The following is a 19,213-nucleotide window of genomic DNA, read 5'->3' on the forward strand; positions in this document are numbered from 1 at the left end:
CAGTGTGAGTTTGGACCTGGGCCAGGCCGAGCTGGTCCATATCGTCCAGATGGCGGGCCGTCTGGGTATGGTGCCGCTGACATTGACCGCGGTGGGTCGTGGAGGCTCATACGGGATGGATCAGGCATCTCGAGGGTGTCCTGTACGGGATTGCCTTGCTGAAGATGGGTGGACTGCTGCGAAAAGCGCTGCTGGGTGCGTTGTGTTTTGATGCGCTGGATGGCAACTTTTTCATGGTCCTTACGGGAGAGTGTTTTGGAGCGAGAGATGCTTTCAATTCGTCCTGACGCGTCCTTGTTTCCGTTGGCAGCTGCCTTGGCGTACCAGCTTCGAGCTTCCTTGATATCGACAGCGGTGTAGATGCCAATCTCGTAGAAGTAACCAAGGGCAAACTCGGCAGTTGACAGGCCTGACTGGGCTGCCCGCTTGGCATAGGTGAATGCAAGTTCATCATTCTTCTCGAACACGCCTTCGTGTCCACATAGGAACCATTTGCTGATGGCCATCTCGGCGTCTGGTTCACCCTGTCTGGCCGCCAGGGCGTTGTAATGGATAGACAAGGCCGGATTGAAATCACAATCGAGCTGACAGAGCTCGTACGCGGAGCCCATTTTTACCTGAGCCTTTGCAAAGCCGTGATAGGCTGCCTTCTCGATGTTGATACGGGCATTGACGAGGTCGTGGGCCAGGTACTCGTCGGGGATGGAGACCTGAGGGAGTTCACGAGCAAGCAGCATCCCATAGACCTGTATATTCATTTATTTAGCAGGTGTAGCAAACCCATTTTAGAGGGTAATATACTAATACATACGTAGGCACCCTGAGGGGCGTTCTCGTCGCAGGTTTGTGCTGCATAACGTATATGGTCCAGCCCCACGGCGTAGTCCTGCCGTTGGCCATGCTGTCCCAGCAGTATCATCATCCCTAGACGCTGTACACCATCATGTTAGGGGTAGGATGTTACATGAGTAGATGTTGACAGGACATACATAGTATGAGGCGGAGTCACCCAGCCTGACTCCGTTCTCGTAATGCTTGATAGCCTTGTGCGGCTCGTTTGAGCTCTCGAACTGCATTCCCATACGGTACTCTGCGCGCGCGTAGCCACCCTCCGCGGCTCTGGAATAGCAACGGAAAGCCTCCTTCTTGTCGACTCGGAAACCGAACTTGCCGAACTCGAGCCACATGCCCTGGATGAACATGGCCCGCGGATGCCGCTGCTCGGCCAGGAAGGTGACGATATTGATGGCATCGGTCTTGAGCTGGTGTTCGATCTGGGGGGTCTGTGGCCGGGGAGGGTAGGCCACCTGGTTGCGCAGTTCGTTCTGCATGGCTACCTCAACGTAGGAGAGGGCATCCTGCGCCCAGGCAAGCTGCATCTCAGCATCGTTCGAGCCTAGCACCGCCAGACGGCCATGTTCGAGGTTTGCCTCGCGCTCCTCGTCGGTCGGAGGCACATTTGGAGGCGGGTTGATGAGCGGTGGAAAAGGAGAAAAGTTAGGGGCGTCGTAGCCGCCGCCGATACCACCGCCAGCAGTGCCGTACTGCTGTGATGCTTGCTGCGGGGGATAGGATGGAGAGGCCGGAGCAGAGTAGCCTGATGCTCCTTGGTTATGCATCGAGGAGCCACGACTTGGGTAATGCTGCTGCTGCTGTTGAGGGCGCAAGTTGGGGTTTGATCCAGAGGCGTCGAGCTCGAAGTGCGCGAGATTATCTTGCATGTTCTCTGGGACTTCGGGCATGACCCTAAAATGGGCAACTGTTAGCGGGCAGGCCGTGGACAGATAAGTAGAAAAAGAACCAACTATTAAATATCAAACAAAAAAAAAATATGCATTCTCAGCTATTGGCTATGTATAATAAATACCTCTGAGGAGCAGGCGAGATGACTTCAGGCATCTGGTAGTCGTCGACGGCGCCTGGATGGAAAGTCGCTCCCAAGCGCGGCGGACGAGACGAGTCGTACGGCGCGGCCATGGGCTAATATATCTGTCTATTTTAAAATTTTTTTAAAAAAAATGTTAATAAATTACCCCCAGAGGGCGTATCAGGGGACGAGCAGTTAGGGCACATACGAGGGGGAAGACGAAGAAAAGAAAAGAAAAAGGCGTTATCTCGTGTTCGAGGGCGCGGCCGCCGCTGGCTCGGTTCTATGGGAGGATGCTGGGATGCTGGCCGGGGCCCTGGACGGTGGGCTTAGTCGCAGGGCATGTAGGAGCAGATGGAGGAAGAGAGCAGAAGAGTTGGGATGTGGATGTTGGTAGATGTAGATATAGCGGTAGATGTGGATGTAGGAAGATGTAGGTAGAGAGAGGGCGTGGATGTAGATGTAGATGCGCTTGAACGGCTGTCAGGCAGTGTAGACACTCAGATAGAAGAATAAGAAGAATAAGAAGAGTAGCAGGAAGAGGAGGAAGAAGAAGAAGAAGAGGGAGGATGTAGACGTCAGGAGGAGACGAAGCTGTAGCATGAAGATATAAAACACGGATCGAGCACTGCCTCAGGTGGTTTATTTTTAGTCCTGTCGATGACACGCTCAGCAGACAGAAGGACGAGGCAGAAGAGGAGCAGAGGAAGAGAAGAGCAGAAGAGCAGAAGAATAAGCAAGTTGACTGTTGATCCGATGTAGATATAGCGGTTTAACTGACGAGGAAGCAGGAAGTTTACGCGTATACGACGGGACAGCGACACAAAGATGATATAGGACGACAGAGGAGAAAGAAAGACAAGAGAAGAAGCCAGGGAAGATGGAGAGGGATTTCCGTCATCCTTACAGGCCATATGATATCCAGGCGCAGTTCATGGAGGCGCTGTACGGCTGCATCGAGGACGGCGGCATAGGCATATTCGAGAGCCCAACAGGTGAGTCTACGGCGGTGATTGCTCTAGTTATTCGATTCTGACGGCTTGCAGGGACGGTATGTCTATGATATATACGATGGACGAGGTCGATGTCTGACGGGGATAGGGGAAATCTCTCAGTCTGATATGTGGCTCGCTGGCCTGGCTGAGACACCACAAACGCTCCGTCTTTCTCGAAAAGGCCGATGACGGTGTGTTTGCCGTGATAAGGCTTTTATTTCTATAGTCTACATGCTGACAGACACGGATAGACGACGACGGGGAGCCGGACTGGATGGTCCAGCATGCTCGACGCGAGAGGACCCGGGAGCTGCTCGCCCGTCGAAAGGAGCTCGAAGACCGTCTGGCTCGAGTCCGTGAAGCCGAAGAGCGTCACAGGAAGAAGCTGGAGCTTGCCTCCCGTTCGTTCAAGAAGATGGTACCTCCTATACCCTGCTACCTTCTGCTATATCCTGCTATATAGATGATACCCCCGGGTTTATGCTGACATGCTATAGCGAGTCGACGAGAAAGCTCGATCAGAGACCAGGGAGGAAGACTTCGAGCTGGATGACTACGAGAGCGGTGACGAGACGGCTGGACGGCCACAGGATGATACCAGCCCCTTATCGGCGGACACGCTGGCCCTGCTGGAGAGACTGAAGGGCCCCGTTCGGCAGGCAGAAGACGACGACGAGGAGACCGTCAAGATCATCTACTGCTCTCGAACACACTCGCAGCTCATCCAGTTCGCACAGGAGATGCGCCGTGTCCTGCCTGTGTCAAGCGTACCCCCTGACCTGGACGAGAAGCAAGATGAAAAGGAAGGAGAAAACGAAAAAGGAGAATGGATCAAGCATACGCCTCTCGCCTCTCGCAAGGCTCTCTGCATCAACCCTTCTGTACGGTCTCTGGCTTCTGCCACCGCCATCAACGAACGGTGTCTGGAGATACAACGGCCCAACGTCGCGGCGGAGCACAGGTGTCCCTATCTGCCTGCGGACAACGAGCTCAAGACCTCCCAATTCCAGGACCACCTGCTCGCCCGGGTCAGTGATATTGAAGACCTACCGCCCCTCGGTACGAGGATAGGCATATGTCCCTACTACGCAACCCGCACCGCCATGCGAGCTCCCGCCACGGAAGTGGTCACCTTGCCTTATCCCCTGCTGCTACAGCAGTCTGCCCGTGAGGCGCTCAACCTCTCGGCAAAGAAGAGCGTCATCATCATCGACGAAGCACATAACCTCGTCGATGCAATTGTCAACATCCACTCCGTCGCCGTCTCGCTGGCACAGCTCAGAACTGCCCTGGCCCAGATAACGACGTACGCGAAACGGTTCAAGACTCGTCTACGAGGCAGGAACCGGGTATATATTGCTCAGCTTATCAGACTGGTCGGATGCATGGTTCGGTGCTTGGAAGAGGTGGCAGCACAGACTGATAGGGCGGATGGGGAGCTCAAGGTGCAGGATGTCCTGGGCGGTGGTCTTGGTAAAGGGGGTGCAGACATGATCAACCCGCACAAGCTGGGTGTCTATCTGAGGGAGAGCAAGCTCGCTAGGAAGGTAGACGGGTATATTGAACATACCACTGCCCAGGCTGGTGGCGGTATGGGGGCTGGTCGGAAGGGGGACGGCGGAATGCCGGTGCTGTTCCATGTGCAGAGCTTCCTCCTCCCCCTCATGGACCCTTCAGACGAAGGACGGCTGTTCTACGAAAAGGCTAGCGGCGACGTGCAGATGAAATATCTCTTGCTCGATCCTACCAGTCGGTTCAGGGAGCTTGTTGAGGACGCAAGGGCTGTTATCCTTGCTGGAGGGACCATGGAGCCGGTTCGTCTGCCCTGGGCCCCCTCCCCTTTTTATACTAAGTCTTGTTTTTCTAACTTCTGTATAGATGGATGACTACGTTGATCATTTACTCTCGTACGTTCCACGAGAGAAGGTGAAGACTTTTACTTACGGGCACGTCATACCAAAGGACAACCTGATAGCCATCCCGGTGGCTAGAGGGATGGATAACGTCGAGTTCAACTTCACCTTTGACCAGCGGCAGTCCGAAAAGATGGTATGCAACATTACACATATAGACCCAGGTTTAGAACTGATAGATGATTATAGATCACCAGCCTGGGCCAAATGATAGCAAGATTCTGCTCTGTCATCCCTGACGGTGTCGTTGTATTCTTCCCAAGCTACGACTACCTAGCAACCGTTCTGAGAGTCTGGTCATCCACCTCCGGCGTTCTCGACAATCTCTCCCGCCTCAAACCCATCTTTCATGAAGCCCCGTCTGACAGCAGCGGCAGTAACAACAACAACACCAACACCAACACAGACTCTCTCCTACAGCAATACTCCGCCTCCATTGACGCTGGAAAGGGTGGCCTCCTCCTCTCCGTGATGGGCGGTAAGCTATCGGAAGGCATCAACTTTTCAGACGCACTAGGCCGTGGCGTTATTGTAGTTGGCCTCCCATTCCCAAACACCCGCAACGCCATCTGGCAGGCGAAGCTGCAGCATGTCGAAAGGAGGGCATATGATCTTGCGGATGCAAGCCTGTCCGCGGCAGAACGAAGAGCCCGTGGCAAGCAGGCGAGCAGGGCGTACTATGAAAACACATGCATGAGGACAGTCAACCAGTGTATCGGTCGCGCTATACGGCACAAGGAGGACTATGCCGCCATCTTGATGATAGATAAGAGGTATCAAACTGAGAGGATTCAGGGGAAGCTGCCTGGCTGGATCAGGGGGAGTCTCCGTCCGCAGTCCGTTGCCCATCAGCAACTCCAGCAGCTCTTCAGTAATAAATCCTAGAAAATGTCCTCTCTCTCTGCCACTCACTTCTCTACTCTATATTCCCTTTACTCGTATATTCTTTGTCTGTTCTCTCTATTCGTCTTTCTTCCGCGTAGAAATAAAAGCTGACTAAGCATTACTGACTCATCACTTACTAATAAAACGTGACTAGGGCTAACCCTAAGCGACACCACAAGGCCAAGAAAGGAAGTTTTGAAGTCGAAAGAAGACGAAGAAAGCGAAAACAAGCGTTGAGACTTCATCTTTTCTTCCATCGACCACATTTCTTGTCGACCAGCGCGCCTCCGACAAGATGCCTACCAGACTCACCAAGACGAGAAAGCAGTGAGTGCCTCCATCTGTGTTCTGTGGTGCGCGATGCGCCGGCAGAAAGAAACCCGTTTTGAGAGAGCACGTCTCGCTGATGAAAGATGATATATAGCCGTGGCCATGTGTCCGCTGGTTACGGTCGTGTAGGAAAACACCGCAAGCACCCCGGAGGTCGTGGTATGGCTGGTGGTCAGCACCACCACAGAACCAACCTCGACAAGTACCATCCCGGTTACTTCGGTAAAGTCGGTATGCGATACTTCCACAAGACGCAGAACCAGTTCTGGAGACCAGTCATCAACCTCGACAAGGTACGGCAACCGAAAACCCAGAAAGAGCAATCTCTCAGAGAGAAGAGAGAGGGAGGGAATTGCGCATGGAAGAGGAAGAAAGTATGGATATGGGGGTGATTGTCAAGTGCTAATTGTGTTGGTAGCTATGGTCTCTTGTCCCAGCCGAAACCCGTGACGCCTACATCAGCAACAAGAAGCCCGATACCGCCCCCGTTCTCGACCTCCTACCACTCGGCTACTCCAAGGTCCTCGGCAAGGGCCGCCTCCCAGAGATCCCAATGGTTGTACGAGCGCGATTCTTCAGCAAGGAGGCTGAGAGGAAGATCAAGGAGGCCGGTGGTGTTGTTGAGTTGGTTGCCTAAATGCCCTGTTGAACGATCGATGGTTCGCTGCCAACGTCTGTCTTGTACGCTTGTTGATGGAGGAGATGGGGACCCCCTTGCAATTCTCTGGCGCGAGAGAGGCTCACTGATCGATCGCCCCGTTGCGTACTTTTCTTGCTCTTTTTTTCTTTCTGCGTCTACAGCATGGGAATTAGGGAAACGGAACGGCGTGATGCAGTGCAGTGAAATGATCTACCAAAAGAAAAGAAAATTTTAATGACGATTTAAAAGATCAAAAACTGTGGCGGTTTAAACCCTGGGTTTGACGGGTTGTGGACATTTCTCTCCCTCTCTCCCTGGTATGAAATCAAGTTCTATCCCATACAATACATAGGTGGAATAGAATTCTTTTTCCTATACTTCAAATCGTTGCGTCTCCATTGCTGATCTTTTGTAAGAGAACAAAAAAAACGTATGTGAATCTACATCTTGGATGTCCTAACCATGGCAGATCTCGATGAGCTATCCTGACCCGCAGAGAGACACTCGCCGATGAACCTGATGGCCTCGTCTCTCATTGGGGGCGTAACTTGGTGTCCCACCCCCTCAAAGATGATATCTTCTAACGATATCTTCCCTTCTGCGTACCATCCGTCTGGTCCAATGGCCCTCTTCAACCATGTCAAAAATGGTTCTCCACGCGCATATGGAACCAACTTGTCCGCACCACCAGAGAGGGTTAGTATCTTCTTGCCCGCCAGGCACCGCCTCATCAACGGTCGGAGAGCGTCCTTCTCCTCTTCGGTAGGGTCACGTATGGGGTTGCTACGGCTAGGTTCCTTGAACGAGTGATCACTCATATGGCTGAGAAAAAGGCTTGCGGGGTCCCAATGCCTCAAGCTCTCTATCAGAGGTTGTGGAAACGACTCAGAGCCTAAGAACTGAGAGCCAGGTGGACTGTTCCCTGTCCAGGTAGGCAACTTTGAAAGCCGTGCTCGATCAGTCATCAGGTTGATATAGTCTGGACAACCGACGATGACGATGGCGCTTGTGATGCGTGGCTCATGAAGGATGCAGCCCCATGCGGCATGCCCACCGAGAGAGACACCCAGGGCGAGGTTGTTGGTGATTCTACGGTCTGACTTGGGGAAGAGATAGCATCCCATATAGTCGATCAATATAGACACATCTCGTGTTGTGCCATCTATACCAATTAGCCATCCATATACCATAAACGCAAGTAGATATTATATGGCGGCCTCACTGAAGATAGAAAACATATCCTGTGCATGATTTGGATTCCCCTGTTTCCAGGACTCGTTACACAGCTTTTCCACCTCTCTCGAGCCATGGTTCCGCTGGTCGAAGGATATAGCTACCAGCCCCTTGTTCTGCTCACTCGGAGCAACCTGCTTGCTGGCTAGTCGTCTGTTCCACTCTGCCACTGCCCCAACAGCAGCCCATTCCATGCACTCGCGGGTATTCGAGCGTGGATGCAGCAGATAGAGACAAGACACTTCCGTCGCCTGGGAGGGTATTTCTTCAAGCCCATAGACAGAGCAAACGATCCCCGAGACGGGAATCTCTTTCCTGGATATCTTGGGATGCGGCATCGAGTCGCTTGGTATCATCGGGTTAGCCATCTTGGGTATCGATAAACCGTTATTTAGATATAACCAAGCCTCTCTATAGCTTCTCTTCTCTTCTATACTCTGTACTTCTTCCCTATCTTCTTCTACGTCTTCTACTTTTATATCTTTTTACTTTGCCGAGGCAGATTCTACCATCACGTGATCATACCAGCTTAGTCATCTATCCCGCATTGCTTTCGCCTGATTGGGTCAGATTGAGAAGGAAATCAAGGAGTTCGAAGAAGACGAAGACGAAGAAGAAGAACAAACAACAAAGAAGAATAGGAAGAAAAAGAAGAAGAAGAAAGCAGAAGGACGAGAGAAAGAATAAGAAGAACAATCAAGAGGAAAAGGATTGATATAGTCTCTTAAGATATCACAGGCCTACAGAGATGATACAGCGGTATTTTGAACTCCCATCCAGCTTGCCATGCAAGATAACTAGAAACTACATGATTTGAGGATGGAGTGCTAACGGATGGTATATATTCATAGCTGCAAGCAGTGAGCAGCAGGACATACTCCTGCCGGGCTCATTAGGGAGCAAACAGCCTTCACTGCGAACTACATACTCTCGACGGCGTACTCTTTAGCAATTCAGACAATACTTCATACAACCCAACCCACTGTCTCCCCTTATCAATACGAGGACGCAAATTACCGGAGAAGATGGATGAAAACGGCGGAAAAGGGGACCCCGAGGGGCAGATTCAGAATTCTGCAGACACAGCTCATGTATACGGCAGCAGAAGCACTGATCCCTTGGCCAAGGGCGAGCACACTCTTACTGTTAGTGTTTCAGGACTGGGCAACCTTTGTGCTGTTGTCTCAACACCCTATTGTGTTATATTTTACACTTTCCACCAGGTGTTGAATTTTTGCAGTGGCAATAGACTAACTGGACCAACGTATAGGGTCCTAATGAGACTAGTCTACACTCCGTAACCGGTACATCAACACCTACTGCACGCAGGAGTGTTCAGTTTGCCCGGTCAGAGGGTGACAACGATGTGCAGGGACAATCTTATTCCAGGCCAGCTTCCGTACTTACAGCTGATGAAGATATTGCTCCTAAACGTGGGCACTTTCAATTCATGTCCAAGCTACGGGCCTTCGCCGCGGCTCCTTCTACTTCTCGATCAGGTCCGGCTTCTCCTATAGGCGAGCTAGGTCACAATAGGACAATGTCTGACGTCGCAGGCCCGATCTCTGACCTGACAGAATTTCGATTTCCCAGGCCAGAGGATGGAGGTGGTGGGAGTGACGCGGATGCAGATGTTGAATCTAGCTCCGAAGCAGGCTTTGGCGTGCAAATGAAGAAAAAGAAGCGCAAGACAAAGAGACTGCCACTCGACCTCTCTCAAACAACTCCGTCTACCCCGAAATCGACTCTATCAGCTGCAAATTCGCTCAACCCAATTGATGGTCTCCCATCGACCAATGGCCCGCCACTGACCCCGCCGCTTCATCCTCACCTGCGAGAAGGCGTCTCTGAAGATGAGGGGAGGGAAAGGTTGAATCGGGACAACATGTGGCGGAGAAGAAGCAATTGGTTACAGAGCACGCGCGGACGAAGCAGTACTGGACAGCGGGCTGACGGACACACTTCCCAGGATGAGAGGCGCCCAACCAATCTACGACGTCTCACAGGGTTTGGCGGTGCATCTGACCATGGCGACGGTATCAGCGGAGCCTGGCGTCGGCATAAAGCTGAACGTGGCTCTAGCCTTAGTGCACAGAAATGGAAGCAGATCAAGGCTGGTTTCAAGATGATCGGGCAGCGCAAGAAGCCCGAAAATACAGTCGACCACGTCAAGTCTGCTGAACTGCTCGCTGAGCTGACGTCAGGTGTACCGGCAGCTCTGTTGCTGGCTAGCATGTTCCAGCGAGATGAACATGGAAGTCGGCGCATTCCTATCCTTCTTGAGCAACTCAAAGTGCATGTAACAGATAGCGAATTTGACTCACACTCGTCGGGAGACCGCCATCTTGTTTTTCGCATAGAGCTCGAATACGGTAGCGGAATGACTCGCATGAAATGGATAATCCATAGGACACTCAAGGACTTCGCCAATTTACATATAAAATACAAGCTGCAGATTGGTACCCAGAGATACATCCAACTACGGAGCCATGATTCCGGGAACCAGTTGCCGCATTTCCCAAAGAGTGCGTTTCCCTATATGCGAGGTGTACGTGGTCTTGAGAGCGATATGGAAGATGAGGAAGAGGAAGCTGCAGAAGACACTGCCGCGGACGCGACTAGTGGAAATGAACGATCAAGGAAGAAGAAACGAAGGTCCTCCATTGCCCTTGTTAGAAGACGGTCCAGTTTGGCCTCACGGCTCGAAGCTCCGACCAATTCGGACAGAGCTGTTGATAGTACCATAGCGAACAAAAGGGAGACGTATCCCGAAAAACAGAGGAAGAAGTTGGAGTCTTATCTACAGAAGATGATACGTTTCCTAATTTTCCGGCCAGATAGCAACCGCCTCTGCAAGTTTCTCGAGCTCTCTGCTCTTGGTGTTCGTCTTGCAGCCGAAGGAAGTTACCATGGTAAGGAAGGGTACTTGGTTATTCAGTCTTCCAAGGGTCTTGATTTCAGAAAAGCCTTAAGCCCATCCCTGGTGAAATCGCGCCATTCTCCGAAATGGTTCTTGGTCCGGCATAGTTACATTGTCTGCGTTGACTCTCCAGAAGAGATGCATATTTATGATGTCTTCCTTATCGACGCCTATTTCCAGGTCCAAGCCCAAAAGGTCCGACTTAGGGATCAGAATCCAACGGAGCTGAAGGAGTCCGCCAAACACCCCCAACATCATACACTGAAAATCCAGAACTCGGAACGGAGAATGAGGCTACTTGCGAGGAACGACCGACAACTTCGTCAATTTGAAGAGTCTATTCGTTTGGTGCTCGAAACGACGCCCTGGGCTAAACCGAACCGGTTCGACAGCTTTGCTCCGGTACGGCCAAACTGCTTCGCACAATGGCTGGTAGACGGACGGGATTACATGTGGGTAGTCTCAAGAGCGATAAACCAGGCCAAGGATGTTATCTACATCCACGACTGGTGGCTAAGTCCCGAACTCTACATGCGACGCCCGGCTGCTATCAGTCAGAAGTGGCGTCTGGACCGTTTACTGCAACGGAAGGCCCAAGAGGGTGTGAAGATATTCGTTATCATGTATCGAAATATCAACTCAGCTATCCCTATCGATTCTGAGTATTCAAAATTCTCGTTACTAGATCTACACCCCAATGTCTTTGTTCAGCGGTCTCCGAACCAGTTCAGACAGAACACATTCTTCTGGGCCCATCATGAGAAACTTTGCATTGTTGACCACACTTTGGCATTCGTTGGTGGCATTGACCTTTGCTTCGGTCGATGGGATACGCCACAGCATCTAATAACGGACGATAAACTTACTGGATTTGAAATGACAGACTCTCCTAAAGATGCGGATCACTGTCAGCTATGGCCAGGCAAGGACTATTCAAATCCGAGAGTTCTGGATTTCTATGATCTGGATAAGCCGTATGAAGAGATGTATGACCGTGAAGTTGTTCCGCGTATGGCATGGCATGATATATCTATGCATGTTGTAGGACAACCGGCACGAGATCTTACCCGCCACTTCGTCCAAAGATGGAACTACATTCTTCGCCAACGTAAACCTACGCGACCAACTCCGTTCCTTTTGCCCCCGCCAGATTTCAATCCCGCAGACCTTGAAGCTCTCGGCCTAGATGGGACGTGTGAGGTTCAAATGGTGCGCTCAAGTAGTATGTGGTCTACGGGTACTCCTGATCTTGTCGAATGCAGCATAATGAATGCATACGTTAAGATGATTGAAAAGTCAGATCATTTCGTCTACATAGAAAATCAATTTTTCATTAGTAGTTGCGAAATCGAGGGAAAGAAGATCGAAAACCACATCGGCGATGCACTGGTTGAGAGAATCATTCGAGCTGCGAACAACGAAGAGGCATGGCGTGCTGTTATTCTAATTCCCCTTATGCCCGGGTTCCAGAACACGGTGGACACCGAAGGCGGAACCAGTGTGCGATTGATCATGCAATGCCAGTATAGAAGTATCTGTCGTGGCGAGACTTCGATTTTCGGCCGTTTGCGTGCTCGTGGCATTGAACCTGAAGATTACATTCAATTTTTCAGTTTACGGTCGTGGGGAAGAATTGGACCTAAGAAAAATCTAGTTACAGAGCAGTTATACATACACGCAAAATGCATGGTTATTGATGACCGAGTTGCCATAATTGGTTCCGCGAACATCAACGAGCGCTCTATGCTTGGTTCAAGGGACTCAGAGTGTGCAGCTGTCGTTCGAGATACAGACCTGATTGAGTCCAGTATGAATGGAAAGCCGTACCTGGTAGGGCGTTTCCCACATACTCTCCGAATGCGTCTGATGAGGGAGCATCTAGGCTTTGATGTTGATGAAATCCTGGAGGAGTACACTTCAGCCCCCGCTGCGGCGAACATAGACAGCAACCTTGGACACCGGCCGGATGTCGCAATTAGAGCTGAACATATTCCTGTTGATAGTGAACATCAACTTGACAAAGAAGACCTGGAGAGGAGGCAAAAGGTTCAGGAGGAGTTCCTGGCTAGGTCTGAAGAGATGCATAGTTTCAATCATGATGTTGACTGGGAACAGGCAGGCAACCCAAACCTCAAGTCAAATAGGAAACTTACTGCCGATGCCAGAGTGACAAGGAATGAAGACCACCGCAAAGACTTAGAGGGCCACGGGGTTGATCAGATGAAACGTAACGGTGAGATTACTGGCACTACTGGTCGTGATACGTTCCTTGATAAGAACAGCGTCGAGATATTGGTCACTGGCAAGGCCAGGAACAATCCAACTTTATCCACAGTGCCATGCGACAACGTATCGGAGGCACCAGCGTCTGGTGCACATACCAGGCAGCCAACTGCTCCTGGCACACCAGAGACCCACCCAAAAAGTGTCTCGATGTCTAGCCCCCGAATGACAGGGCAAAGTCGACCAACTACAACCAACGCCACTGATGATCACATACAGCACTTCTCTCTTGACGCCACACAGCCGAAGCATACCTCACATTCCTCTTCGGATGAACCGAGACGGCCCATTCTTGACAAGGATTGTATGAAAGATCCACTGGTCGACTCATTTTACTTGGATACTTGGCAGGCCATTGCAGAAAATAACACTAAACTTTTCAGAAGCGTCTTCCGTTGCATGCCAGATAGCGAGGTTAAGTCATGGAAGGACTACAAGGAATATACGGCTTATGCTGAAAGATTTGCTGACATGCAAAACAATCATCACAATACCTCAGCTGCTACACAGACATGCCCTCGTAACGGTCCTTCAGGTGCTAATAATGGTACATCCAATGGCGGGAAGCTTGGAGCGGAGCTTGGAAATACGGTTGAGGACGTGAAAGAGAAATTTACAAATCATCCTTCCGATAAAGACAAGGACCAGCAAGGGAACTTGCAACAGTGGGCAATGGATACCAACAAAGCGCAACTTGAACGCCAACAAGAAGAGTTGGCCAATGTTGAGAAGTTCACTTCTCACACAGACGCCCCCTCGCATGCTGTCAATAATATTGATACGAGGTCGTCTAACTCCAGCCGTCAGGCAGAACCTTCTCAGACTGCTGCGGTGCCTGAAAAGAATATTGAGCTACCTCGGTCTGCCCAATCCGAAGCTCCCATTCCAAGTATCGGCATGTCACAGCGACGCAGAAGGAGGGCGACCACCCGCGGTTCAAAGAAAGAATTCCATGCGGTGGATGATATCATGGATATGCATGAAGCAGGCGAATTGCTTAACTTGGTGCAAGGCCACTTGGTTCTCTGGCCTTATGAATGGTAAGTTGACGAGTTTTCTTAAAATAGGCATGTTTAAGTTAGTTTACTGACCTTTAATCCATTCACTAGGTTGGAACGTGAGGAACAAGGGGGTAACTGGTTGTATACACTCGATCAGATCTCACCTCTGGAAATATAGTAAGACTCCTCTTCTCCATCGCATACATTAGGTTAGTGTCTAACAACGAATGATATAGTAATTGAGTGAACCCACTCTCACAACCAATTATGAGTATATATTCTCTAAATTTCTATTTGCAGTCATTACCGTGAATTTCACAAATACCCCAACTGAGTTCCGTCGTTTGTCGTCGTTTTTATTTCCTTCTCTTCCGTCTGGAGCATTAGGAGCTACGGTCATTTTCGCTTATTCGATACATATTTCTTTTAATTTAATACACCCTTCACCTATCGTTCTGCATTATATTTGGTCCCCTTCCTGTATATGTACCCACTCGTTCTAATATTTTCATAGCTATTCAATATAGATCCCTAGTTTAGCTAATAATAATAAGATGCACTGCCTTCATACATAGCATATGCATATGCGACGCTAAACAAAAGGACCCCATGGATCGTGCATACATGATTAGATGACTTCTTCCGGGAATTGAACTGCAGGGAACATGCATATACAAACACGATATGCACCCACTACAACGTGGGAGGCTGTATATTTAGGTCAGCCTCATGCATAAGTACGAAGTAGTCAAGTAGATCTGACCCATTCTCGTTTATGATGGATTGCTGATGGCCAGTTGGTGATAAGCATGTCCTGCAAAGTGGATAATATATAGTGGAGAATTGCCTGTATATATAGATCTGGCCAGGGTCATGAAGGCCGATTTGACCTATAGTTTGTTTGATTGCTATGGATGGTATCCAGATATAGATATAAGATGGCTATGTACAAATGCATGATGCAACTCAGTATCTGCATGCAGTGTCCAGCTGTGTATCGCAAAATTGCAAAAGTCCCCTCGGCGGAACAAATAATCAATTAATATACAACCTCCCTTTTTTCGATGTGAATGGTATAATGGCCCCGTATCCAAACTCCCCGCTCAAGTCAAACGCCGGTCATGTAAAAAGAAGAAATGTATGTGTGTGTGTGTGTGTAGGTAGTTCGTTTGGTATCACTTCAATAGCCTCACTTTCCAGGTTGTGACGATTTTGGATGCTTATTTCATCCATGTCCATACCCATCTCAAGAAAGTCTTACCATTCTCAGCTGTAAACCCATCGTCTGGGAATTCCAATCTTCCTTTTCGGGTCTTGCTGGTGACTTGCACCGTGTTTTGAAGGTCATTTGATCGTTCAGGGCCCCATTCGGAGAAGCGAAGTCCATGTTTCTTGACCTTGTAGCCAATGACGAGGATGAAAAACACGGGTATTCCGATATACGCAGCAAGGAAATGCCTGAGGTTGAAAGGGGTTTCCAGGAAGGCTCCAACCCCATTGAAAATGATAAGGATAATGCAGGAAATCAGTCCATATGCGCCTTTTAACCACTGGCCGTGAGATTTGTACGGGTAGCGTGGGTGATCTCGTTCATAGCAGCCAGACTGCGCTTGGGAAGTATTTCCGAGATTTTTAGCTTCGTTAAGACTTGGTATGAAATTAGTATATTGGTTGCATTATTGTTTGCGGATAAGAACTTACGTTCTATAGAAGCATAGATAGGTTCCGCAAATCGCAGTGTATACGATGAGACATGAAACCGTACAATTGGTTGCGAGCTCACCGAGTCTCTGTGATATTTTCTATTAGCATAAATTCTCCCGTTTCAAGATAAAATGTTTAATTACTCACCTGTCCGGGGCCGCCAGTCGGACCCATATAGGCAATCATCATCAAACCTGCCGTTGCAAAAACCGTTCTCAGGGGCACTCCCAAATGGCATTCTTGAAGCCTTCGTGTAAGCCACCTTGGGCCAGTCTGTTCTCGCAGGGCTAAGGTATGCAGCACTCTTGATGCCACATACATCGAGTTTATAGCGCAGGTAAATGCCGAAAAGACATACATGGCGTTGAAAAAGTGAGCGGCTGCGGGAAGACCGGCCTCGACGACAGCGATGAGAAAGACAGATGAGGCGCCAACCGACTGTGCCTTTCCGTTCAAAAATGGATGGTTTCGTGGAACCAGGAACGAGGCAGTAAGCATGGAAAGCGTATAAAGGGTGATGACACGTAGATTGATCTTTCGGGCCGCCATCTTCATGCTTTCCGAGTCAGCAAGAGATTTGCTTTCTGCGGCCGTAGCAGCAACGATGTCCATTCCTACGTATGAGAATATCACGTTGATAATGGTTGTCCTTATTTGGGGGATTAGTGACTGTTGTGTGGCTTAAACTCAGGTTATAGGAGGTCTAACTTACCACATCCCCAGAAATGAGCCCATGGTTCCTTTAATTTCCATCTGTACGGTGTTATCATCTCCTCGCACTTTATAGTCTCGACAAATGAATGAGAACGGTTGGTCCCAATCTAGATAGTCATAGATTAGTTCTCGAGTGGTTTAGGAAGCAACTGAAGTATAGCACTCACACTTGGTCCCAACAGGATCTTTGTAGTATGCGTTTGGTCGAGCTGTAGCGAAGCGTTAGTGTTGTGTAAACGTGAGTAGTATTAGAAGGCATCAACGTACGTTGCATTGTATCCAGCACAACCATCATCACTATGATCATTGTGATGAAGCTGAGCTTAATGCTGCCGAAGATATACTCTAGCTCGCCATAATACTAGAAATGAGTGTCAGTTATGCATATAAAGATCAAGGGGGTAGTGGCTGTCCGAACCTTGACAGGCAACATGTTTATCATAGTAACTAGGAATAAGAAGAGCGATATCCACACGGCAGGATGTACGTTTTCTCCAGTTTCCCAGTGTAGAAACGTTTTGCCGTCGTCATATCGAAATCTGACAGAGTTTGTCACTGCAACTAGCTGATCTGCCGCAAGGACAGCGTAGGCAAACCTGTTGCCACAGACATGTATCAGTATATATCAATGCTTGGTTCAGGGGGATTTAACCAGGGAATCCTAACCAATAGACCCAGCCGACAGCAAAGCCAACGCCTCGGTCGACGAAACGCCGGGGAAACTCCATGACTGGTGCGTTAACAGGCATAAGAGCTGTCATCTCACCCAGACATGAGATGACCGAAGATATGACGGTGGCCATCAGAATATAGCAAAGCACAGCGCCTCCGGGTCCAGCACCGGCAAGCGACCTTCCACTCCCGAGAAAGAGGCCTGAAAGCAGTGTTAGAACAGGTAATATATATCAAAAGTCATGTATAACGAAGCTGGCTTACCATTCCCTATCGTTCTGATGGCGGTAGATTTTGATAGTCAGTCAACGAGGCTCAACATCAAGTACGTATGCACGTATCTATCTATTATAGCAGACATACCCAGAAAATGCAATCATCTATAGACAGAATCCATGTTAGTAACCGCAACACGTCCGGTAAAGTCATCAGGTTGATATGGAATAAGGGGAGGAGAAGACTTACGTTGATCTGTCTCTCTCCCAAGACTCTCCTATACAAACGAAAAACAAGCTTCATGTCAGCACAACGTCTTGTCAACGACAGCAACGACAACAACGGCCATCTCCAACGGCCTTCAACTTCACCAAAGACCAGTAGGGTGAATTCTTTATATACCAAACACTGAATCCCTTACGAGCACGCTGCTCCGTGTCAAAGGTCGGCTCCTCCACCATGGCTTCCACCATGGTCCGTTCCGTGGGCGCATAGTCTGCACTGAACATGGTTGGCTCTGGGTGGTATTCATGATAACTCGGGAGCGAGTTTGGAGGTTTCTCGGCAGGTTCCATATCGTTCGATTCTGCCGCGTCTTGCAGGGCTTTTGTCCATATACAGTCCTCCTCCAGCCCCGGATGGCGGCCCTTGACGGGCAGGTAACAATTGCTGGAAGACCTTAGACGGCTGAGAAAAGCAAAATCAACGTCGAATTCTGAGGATATCCCCTCTGAGAAGAAGCTAGTCGACGGACAACGAGTCCTTTGGTGCGATTATTGTGTTCAAGGGATGGATATCAGCGAAGAGAGAAAAAGAGGCTGTCCATGCCAAATTTAGAGGTTACGGATGCAGAAACTTCGGACAGCGGCTGATATCGACATCTCTTGCATCCCGTCAATTATCGCTTAGGCGCAGAACCTGATAATATTAGGTCTCTTTATTGCGGTTTCAACCCCGCGGGTAGATCAACAGGCAACGGCTCGGTTTACCCAAAGTTGCAATACATGAAGGAATCGGGGATGCTTGGAGAATTAAAAGCCACTGGATCAAGAGAGCGGCCTGCAAATTACTGTTAGACTTCGGGTGAATGGCGGTAGAAGGCTGATCACCAGCTTGTACGTCTCGTATCAAGACACACTAGATGCTGCGGTACCATGACTTGGGCGCCGCAGGGAATCAACTTTCCCTGGTCTCAGAAAAAGAAACCAAGCCTAGCCCTCCAGAAGCAAAAAGGAAAGGACGAAACCCTGAAACGGGCCATGGTGGCGCGGTACTACTCGGGAAGTGGATGAAGATTGAATGCTGGCCCTTGTCCATCAAGCCTCTAATGCTGGGCTAAAACCCGCTAGCAGGGCTGCTACAGGAGTCAATCTACTGCGTACAGCAAAACAACTCACACCAGCGAAGTTTGTTCCCTCGCCTCGCTCGTGATGCGTCAGAGCGTACAGGATGTTTCGTGACTATGGGGGAACTATAAGTCTTCTCATCCGGCCAGGGGGGGACGGGAGCCTCTCGCAATTTGGTGTGTTATCAAAGGCGTGGTCGGCTGTGGATGATTTATATGTTGAGGGTGCAGGCTGACTTCGAATATATAGCCAGTCAATTGAAGCAATGAAACCATGAAATTCTCGATGACCCAACCCTCCTTCGCTCAGCCCCAAAAATCTTCGGTCTCTTATCAAAGAGCAATGCCATTTCGGCGAACCATGAACAGGAGCGACGATGATCTTCGTAACTGCTGTGATAAGCCGTCCAAGATAAAACAGCATCTGTGTGAAATGCAGTCAGCTTGAGGAGGCAAATCAAGCAAAAGAAACTGGTCATCGCTGTGATATTTATT

The 19,213-nt window shown here is 49.7% G+C and overlaps 6 protein-coding genes across 6 annotated transcripts in view; 3 read left to right on the forward strand and 3 right to left on the reverse strand.

Moving 5' to 3' along the window:
• The window catches only part of MCYG_08237 (conserved hypothetical protein), a gene marked incomplete at both ends in the record, with an annotated part of 2,722 nt that extends 745 nt beyond the window's left edge, over positions 1 to 1,977 (reverse strand). The window contains 4 exons of the mRNA XM_002843108.1: positions 17 to 746; positions 812 to 931; positions 990 to 1,746; positions 1,868 to 1,977. Coding sequence (XP_002843154.1) covers positions 17 to 746; positions 812 to 931; positions 990 to 1,746; positions 1,868 to 1,977 — 1,717 coding nt within the window. The remainder of the gene's footprint in view (positions 1 to 16; positions 747 to 811; positions 932 to 989; positions 1,747 to 1,867) is intronic.
• A 770-nt stretch (positions 1,978 to 2,747) lies between these two features.
• MCYG_08238 (DEAD_2 domain-containing protein) lies at positions 2,748 to 5,660 on the forward strand (the record flags this gene model as incomplete). Its single annotated transcript, XM_002843109.1, has 6 exons — positions 2,748 to 2,876; positions 2,969 to 3,053; positions 3,114 to 3,280; positions 3,360 to 4,676; positions 4,741 to 4,911; positions 4,965 to 5,660. The coding sequence occupies 6 exons, from the start codon at positions 2,748 to 2,750 to the stop codon at positions 5,658 to 5,660; spliced, it is 2,565 nt and encodes an 854-aa protein (XP_002843155.1).
• Positions 5,661 to 5,917: 257 nt separating this feature from the next.
• Positions 5,918 to 6,680, forward strand: MCYG_08239 (60S ribosomal protein L28; the record flags this gene model as incomplete). Its single annotated transcript, XM_002843110.1, has 3 exons — positions 5,918 to 5,987; positions 6,085 to 6,283; positions 6,409 to 6,680. 3 exons carry the CDS (start codon positions 5,956 to 5,958, stop codon positions 6,625 to 6,627), a joined length of 450 nt encoding a protein of 149 aa, XP_002843156.1.
• A 390-nt stretch (positions 6,681 to 7,070) lies between these two features.
• MCYG_08240 (conserved hypothetical protein) lies at positions 7,071 to 8,231 on the reverse strand (the record flags this gene model as incomplete). Its single annotated transcript, XM_002843111.1, has 2 exons — positions 7,071 to 7,792; positions 7,853 to 8,231. 2 exons carry the CDS (start codon positions 8,229 to 8,231, stop codon positions 7,071 to 7,073), a joined length of 1,101 nt encoding a protein of 366 aa, XP_002843157.1.
• Positions 8,232 to 8,888: 657 nt separating this feature from the next.
• On the forward strand, positions 8,889 to 14,401 carry MCYG_08241 (phospholipase D; the record flags this gene model as incomplete). The annotated part of the gene is made up of 4 exons (XM_002843112.1): positions 8,889 to 9,008; positions 9,134 to 14,106; positions 14,176 to 14,244; positions 14,368 to 14,401. 4 exons carry the CDS (start codon positions 8,889 to 8,891, stop codon positions 14,399 to 14,401), a joined length of 5,196 nt encoding a protein of 1,731 aa, XP_002843158.1.
• An 886-nt stretch (positions 14,402 to 15,287) lies between these two features.
• Positions 15,288 to 17,882, reverse strand: MCYG_08242 (proline-specific permease; the record flags this gene model as incomplete). The annotated part of the gene is made up of 11 exons (XM_002843113.1): positions 15,288 to 15,714; positions 15,769 to 15,857; positions 15,919 to 16,420; positions 16,484 to 16,592; positions 16,653 to 16,694; positions 16,753 to 16,846; positions 16,904 to 17,081; positions 17,152 to 17,359; positions 17,422 to 17,435; positions 17,521 to 17,537; positions 17,745 to 17,882. 11 exons carry the CDS (start codon positions 17,880 to 17,882, stop codon positions 15,288 to 15,290), a joined length of 1,818 nt encoding a protein of 605 aa, XP_002843159.1.
• Between the last annotated feature and the right edge of the window lie 1,331 nt (positions 17,883 to 19,213).

This window comes from Microsporum canis, genomic scaffold, assembly GCF_000151145.1.
Source record: "Microsporum canis CBS 113480 supercont1.8 genomic scaffold, whole genome shotgun sequence".
Taxonomy (NCBI): domain Eukaryota; kingdom Fungi; phylum Ascomycota; class Eurotiomycetes; order Onygenales; family Arthrodermataceae; genus Microsporum; species Microsporum canis.